We start from the raw sequence: 7,310 nt of genomic DNA, 5'->3' as shown, positions 1-7,310 counted from the left end.
AGACTGACTGTGTTTTTTCCTTCATCAGCCTTTCATCACAAGATTTTTGTTTAAAGCTTTGGTTTACTGTACATTCTTCTGCTGGGGAGGTGATTGTTCAAACCCAGTCTGTCTGCTGAACTTTCATTATTATCCTTGGTTTTGGACAGATTAACGACAGAGAACATAAAACTGCTCAGTGTTCATTGGTATAACCTCGTTTTACCTGTAAGACCATGAAGAGTTTGAGGGCAAGAAAAAGATGACCTTGGTAAAGTTTCATTTTTGATATTTATTTTACAACTCATCAGCAATAATTTAGAACAGCATACGTGTAAAGCGCCAACGAAAAGTGCAACAGTTGCTCAGGGAAATCTTTAAAAAAAGAAGAAGAAATCTAGAGACTTGTACAACATTGACAAAACATGTATACTTAATGGTATATTGCAGGACTATGTACAACAAATACACATGCCACTTGTAAAGTTAAGAGCTTTGAGGCAAAAACAACTAAGCAAAAACCTACAAACGCATTGAAATGTTTGTGAAGCACAATGAGGTTTGTGCCTCTTCAGTCACATGTGAAACCTTTTTTTAAAAAAACAGAACAATATTACACTTGCAGGAATTGGTAAAAAATAGAAAAGAGGAGCTGAAAAAGTTCTTAACATGGCAATGACCACAGTTTTTCTCCCAGATTCACATGATTGCCTGAAGCGTAGAGCAGGTTTTCCAAATTTCATTTTCCCATGAAATAGCTTGAAATAAAAACTGGGAAAAATAATCAGCCAGCACTTTACAGCATGAAATGAATACAAACTAACCTGGATCTTTTTGAAAGAGAAGCCTAAACACAACAAAGAACTACAGTGATCGACTTTCTGAATGATAAGGTGACTGAAGGGATTAAAAGCTGAAAAAAGTGCACTTAACGTCTCATCCTACATGGAATATTGGGAAAATACAGGTACATTCAATATCAAAGATCTATAAGGTGCTATCCTACAATGTTTCCTGGAGGTACAGGAGGTTACTACAATATTCTGGTCAAGAATACCCTTGAGAGTCTCATGTTTCAATTATTCTGACAGATTTGTGAACTTTTTTTCCAACAGCACTGGCATTCAAAAGAAACATTTAAGATGAGGTTCAATCGGGCTCATCTTGCTGCCCTGTTCCCAAAACAAAAGTTGAATATTAAAAGTAATCTGTAGCTTTTGTTATGGTGTGCATGTTGGGACCCACTCAGGTATTTTCAGGATGAGCCAGTTAATTTTCCTCTCAACTAGCCCCATGCAACATTAAAGTGAGGTAATGAGGACTATGCATCTTCTCCAGATCCCTGTAGCTCACATTTACATTTCAGGCTAATATTTACAACCAGAGTTCGCCTGATTATTTTTTATTTAGAAGACGAGGTAAGTTTCAGCTCCCACATCTGCAAGGGGTGCCACCATGGGGGGCTTGGGGAGGCAAAGGTAATGGCTACAAATTTGCAAGCCAAACAGCCTTATTTGTGTGCTGTTCTGAAGCCTCTCTTTTGGTTTTAGTGTGTGAACACAAGATTATTAGACCCCCCTCCACTCTTCCACCCCATTTCAAAACTTTATAGAGGCACCCATGCACATATGAGGAGTATCATTGGTTGGGACATAGCGTGATGGTGACTTAAGATTTTTTGACACCAATACTGCCTGTCAAAATATTTTGTCAAAGAGGATTTTTTAAAAAAAGTAACTGCATCACCACACAGCCGTGAAGTGTCAATCATTGTCGATAGTCATTCAGATTGTTTGAAACAAGCAGAAGTGCAAAAGGCACACAAAATTACAACCGTATGGAAGCCCAATCCCACCACTTTCAGAAAAAATAGGACATGATATGTCATAACTGTGAGTTTCAGGCATGATTTTTACTATGCAAGTCATAACTTTACTATCAAAGTCATAATTTCAATTTTTAATGTCACAATTATGACACTCAGTTGTCATATTTATAAGTTCTAGAATACATTTGTATGATGTAAAACCATATGCCTATGTTTTTGGGAGGAAGAAATATGACTTAAACCCAGAATTTGTCAAAATCAAGATTAAATGACATTATTATAATTTTTTAACAAAACGTAGGACTTAAGAGAGTTAAAATTCCACCTTTAAATATTTTATTTGGCAAGATTTTAAAATAATCATGACTTTGAATCTCAAAATTTCTAATTAGGACTTCCAAAGTCAAAGTCTGAAAACATAATTTCAATTCTGAAAAAAAAGACTGTGTCTTTCTTTCATATTTTTAATTTTAAGAGTCATGACTATTAGTTTGAAAGTCCAAATTCTGACTTTGTGTGTCGTGTTTACATTTAAAAGTGAAATAATAAACTTGTATTTCATTTTTTATAACACACAAAGTCGAAACACTAACTAACAAATGAAAGAATTAAGACTTGAAATCTCAAAATTAGAACTTCCAAATTGAAATTATGGCTTCAGATTACAATTATGACTCTGTATTTAGTATACTACATTGAAAGCCCACATACAGTACAGACCAAAAGTTTGGACACAACTGTGTGTCCAAACTTTTGGTCTGTACTCAATACAGACCAAACATTTGGACACACCTTCTCATTGAATTCAATGAGAAGGTGTATGTATGTATATATATATATATATATATATATATATATATATATATATATATATATATATATATATATATATATATATATATATATATATATATATATATGGGAGGGGGGGGGGGGGGGTGCGTGTGTGTGAGACAATGAATCTTGGACTTATAGTCTATAAATCTGTCCTTGCATGGTCTCCAGTTCATCAAGACCATATCTAAGAGCAAGTTAGAGTAGTCAACTAACTTCACAATTATGTTTTTGGGTTGTTGGGGAAGGCCAGAGTACCCAGAGAGAACCAACCCATCCATGGGGAGAACATGCAAACTCCGTGCAAAAACAGCTGAAGCTGGGATTTGAACACACAAACACCAGGTTGCTGCAAGACAACAGCGCTACCAAGAGCCACTTATGATATTGTATCTAATAAATTTAAAGTTTCAACTCATATTTATGGTATACCGTGTTCCATTTTATACTTTCAAATGGCAGATATGAGCTTCCACACTAATGTCCCCTGCTGCCCCAAGATATTGTAGACATGAGAACTTCCCCGTTTTAAAACTAGCCTAAATAATAATAAAAAAAATGTAAATACAGAAACTCAGAGAGGTACACAGACTTATTAGCTCGTCTGACAGGCAAAACGATGCTCCTGTGGGCTTTGCTTGCTGTCTGGGGACGTGTCATCTACGTCACCCTCTCCGTCGTCACTCTCGGGAGTTTCCTCGTGCTCCTCAGGTGAGCTCGCCTCGGCCTCGCGTGATCCGCTGTCATCTTGAAGCTGGGAGTCTTTGGGCTGCGCGGTGGCTCCGAGGTGTGCAGACAGGCCGGGGAACACGGCCGCTGCTGCCGCGGCCGCCGCTGCTGACGCGTGTGCAGGATACAGCCAGGGAAACGGGGACGCTAGGGCTGCCGCTGCGGGGTACATGTACTTTTCAATGTTGCTTTTGTCGAAAAAAGGCATATAGGGCGCCGCGGCTGACGGGTTGATGAAGTAGAAAGGCATGCAAATCGGTGTCTGCTGTCCCACACCGCTTAATCCCATCAGAGAATTCATGAACGCCATATCTGGTCTGGACGGGTCCCCGTTCCCTGACCAGCACATCTTAGATTTTTTAGCCGCTCTGTCATCTCCAAACTCCTGCTTGATCTTCACCGCTTTGTTGCGCTCACACTCTTTGTCTTTGCCGTCACTCTTTTCCGCCTCCCCGCCATATCCACTGTCCGTGTCTGTATCGTTCTCGTTAAGCTCCCCTCCCTGGGTCCTCTGGATGACCGGGACGCAGTTGGTTTGACAGTCGGACTTCTGTGCGTCCTGCGCGTCCCCGGCTGGCAGCTGATGCTGGAGCGGCGGTGCGTCCGGCTGAAACTGCGCCAGGACCTTGTGGAGGTGGTTGATGAGCTGCGCGCATCTCTGTTCTCTGGCGGTCCAGTTCTCCGCTTGGCTCAGGTACTGCAGGACCTCTTTGGCGCAGGTCTGGAAACCTGAGTGGAACGCATCCAGATCAGTGTGGATGGGAGGTTTCATTGAGCGGTCTCCTGCGGGAAAAAAAACAAACAAGTTGTGATCATTTAGAAAGCCACATTAAGAAGTTTCTCAAGTTTTGTTCTAGTTTCTTAGGGAAGTTCATGATTAAGCACATAGTTTTTCCAAAATATCTAGCTTATCTTTAAATGTTTACAACCTAACCAGTGGCATGCGTCTCTTACCATTCTGCAAGGCGACGATCTTCTGGTGCTGCTGCTCGGTGACAGCAGTCAGTGCGTTCAGATGCTTCAGCGTTAACTCCAGCACCACCGCTTTCTCCAAATGACCGAGCGTCTGTTAGAAACAAAGAATTTTAGTGGAGTCCGCAAATTCCAGAGCGCGTCAAAACTTTTTTTTTTTTCAATACAGTGTCTCACCGAGAGCTTCAGATGTTCGGGCAGTAGATCCTTCAGCTGCCCAATACATTCGTTAATTCTGTCTCTCCTCTTCTTCTCTATGAGCCGGTGCGGTAACTTATACGCATCCTGCTGACAGATGAAGTCAAAATTTAACAGTTTTCCATAGGTCATAATAAGTTTAATTAGGGTTTTAATGTAACTTTCAGAATCATGATTGGTGTAATGAAACAGCGCGCACCTTCCCACCGTCCTCTCGCTTTATGCCTCGTTTAGATTTGCACATGTAAAGCGGGGGGAAATCCATCCTGAAGTACAAATAAAAGTGCAGCAATTAAACAGGTTGTACCGATTTTTTAATTACTTTGAGTTTTCCCAAAAGCTTTTCTTACCCCAGGAAATCTGCGTGCTCCATGAACTGCCTGTCCTGTAAGTGCGGTATTCTTTCATCCATCACTTCTCCGTAGCCTCTGAACTAGCACTGAGCTTCTCTTTTCTGGTTTTGAAGGGAGGGGGGGCGATGTTTTGTTGCTCGGCGGCTCAAACCCGGATGGCTGAAGGAGACGGTGCGCAGAGTGTGTCCTCCAGTGGAGCTGCGTTTCAGACTGATGTCTGGAGAGAGAAGCCGGAGCTGCCACTTTGCAAAAAACCGCTCCGCTCTGCTGTCAGGGCGCACGCGCGCCGCTGGCTGGGAACAGCTTCCGTCTCACGTGTAGGCTGCACCAGCGCAAAGTCCAGTAATTACTACACCGCGTGTGTGTAGGGTTGTGCGTGTGTGTGTGTGTAGGTGCGGGCGTGTGTGTGTGTGTGTGTGTGTAGGCGTGCCGGTGTGTGTGTGTGCGTGTGTGTGTAGGCGTGCGTGTGTGAGGACTGCAACAGCAGTTAATTGTGTCGCTCTTCCTGCAGCGATCCAGTGCGCGCCGCTACGACCTGCCTCCTGAAACGTGATTCATGCGCAAAATGCATGAATGCAGGAGAGAGCGAGAGTTTTTGGAAGTGGATCAGGTGTTTTTTTTTTTCTTTCGCGCTCAGCACTGTCGTCTGCTACAACTTTACAGCTCGCGTTTATACTGTACTGATTTATGAACTCGGTCATTTGTGGATCCAAATAATCCACTGATCATTTGGATGTTTTAGTTTGAGAACTTGCTTTGAAAGTCCGAATTAAACAAGTAGTACCCAGAAAATATCAATATTGTTAAATAATTACATTGATATTAATTCACAATATCCATAAAAGTCAAACTATAACAAATACATTGTCTTTAAAGCGTATGGGAAAGTACAGAGGTTAGTGTCTGATGACTTTGTAAGCATCTGAACATTTGAATTAAATGGAGGAGCAGCTATGTGTTGTTAGTCAACGCCTCAGAAACCGGAAAGAGAATTGTGGTCCTCTCACTTTATTTCATCTTTGGGAACAATTTTCAGATTCTTGAAGGGGCCACATGTATATGCTTCAAGCAATTATAAGCAGCATAAACAGCATGTAAATGTCCAGCTTCCATGATGTTCTGGAAGGAGATCGGTTCTGTGTTCCAGACATGAACATCTATGGGTGCGAAATAACCCCAGAAGAAAAGCAGAAGGCAAGATAAATGTGTCATCATAGTGAAACTTGTCTTTTACCAGCATGGACTTAAAAGCCACTCGGCATGGAATAAGTTATTACTCCAAGATTAACATAAAAAAACATATTATAGTTTACACAGAAATAAGCTCCTTATATTTGGAGAAAATAAGCAAAGCGGTTCCGGTAAAATATAGATAAAATATAGAAAGCTCAACAACGTTGAACAGACAAAACATTATGACCAGAATGGGGACACTGAATCGTCTGTACTCATGCAATGTCGTTTTGCATATCCAAATGTTCTTATCTGATTCTTAATAAACTAGAATATTATTGAAAATTTAACTCCTGTCAGTAATCCAAAGCAGAAAGTTAAAATCATACCTTTTTGCAGAGAGATTTATTACACATGGTTTTCAAGTATGAAATTTTGGCGATTTGTTGCCTCCATCTAATTAAAGTGGTAAATGGTCTGAACTTGAATAGCACTTTATCAAGTCCAGAGAACCCCAAAGTGTTTCACACTACATTCAGTCATTCACACATTCACATACTGATGGTGGTGAACTACTGGATTGTAACCAGAGCTGCCCTGATCTGACAGAGGTGAGGTACCACTACCATCAGGCATGGTGGGTGAAATGCCTTGCCCAAGGACACAAGAAATGAGACAGTCAGAGAGGGGATTTGAACCAGTCACCAAATAATTACAGGACAAACTCCTACCACCGACATCACCCCAACCTCAAAGTCTTTTCTTAGAAGAAATGCTAGACCATTGAAAAGTATATCTAGTATTTGTACAAAATACTTATTTAAGGCCTCTTTTGTATGAATGACTGCATCAGAGTGCTGTGGTTAGATATTAAAGGATTAGTTTGACAAGGGGTAACCCGAGTACTAACCCAGGGTAAGTCAAAACTTTCTATGAAGTTATAATACTTTGCTTCTGTTTTGTTCAGCCAAGCAACATCTGAGATAGATTGATTTAAATGTTAATCTAATATATTTACATTTTGGGAGAACCAAATTTTCAGTTTTCATTTGCTGCAAGTCATAATAGGAAACATCAGAAGTAAAAATTTGACATTTGTCTCTCTGAGTGCGTATGCTATGTTAGATTCACTTTTGGATTTCAATGACTAAAATAAATGAACTTCCCAATGCTATTCAATTTTTCTTTTTGAACTAATTGGATAATTTGTTTGTTGCACTGTTTGTTGTGACTTTCATTCAGAA

The 7,310-nt window shown here is 40.5% G+C and overlaps 1 protein-coding gene across 2 annotated transcripts; it reads right to left on the bottom strand.

Annotated features, from left to right (window-relative positions):
• Nucleotides 1–2,926: 2,926 nt before the first annotated feature.
• Nucleotides 2,927–5,387, bottom strand: bhlhe41 (basic helix-loop-helix family member e41). 2 transcript variants are annotated; one of them, XM_023344243.1, is made up of 5 exons: nucleotides 4,891–5,387; nucleotides 4,740–4,806; nucleotides 4,520–4,630; nucleotides 4,325–4,436; nucleotides 2,927–4,153 (listed from the first exon to the last, which is right to left on the bottom strand). In XM_023344243.1, exons 1-5 carry the CDS (start codon nucleotides 4,950–4,952, stop codon nucleotides 3,237–3,239), a joined length of 1,269 nt encoding a protein of 422 aa, XP_023200011.1. In that variant the 5' UTR covers nucleotides 4,953–5,387; the 3' UTR covers nucleotides 2,927–3,236. The 2 variants fall into 2 exon arrangements, with proteins under 2 accessions (XP_023200011.1, XP_005802307.1); XM_005802250.2 differs by having other exon boundaries at nucleotides 4,520–4,627; nucleotides 4,891–5,327.
• Between the last annotated feature and the right edge of the window lie 1,923 nt (nucleotides 5,388–7,310).

The sequence above is a fragment of the Xiphophorus maculatus genome, chromosome 2 (genome assembly GCF_002775205.1).
Source record: "Xiphophorus maculatus strain JP 163 A chromosome 2, X_maculatus-5.0-male, whole genome shotgun sequence".
Lineage (NCBI taxonomy): Eukaryota > Metazoa > Chordata > Actinopteri > Cyprinodontiformes > Poeciliidae > Xiphophorus > Xiphophorus maculatus.
The sequence above is the reverse complement of the archived record's forward strand: the minus strand, read 5'-3'. Positions and strand labels throughout refer to the sequence as shown.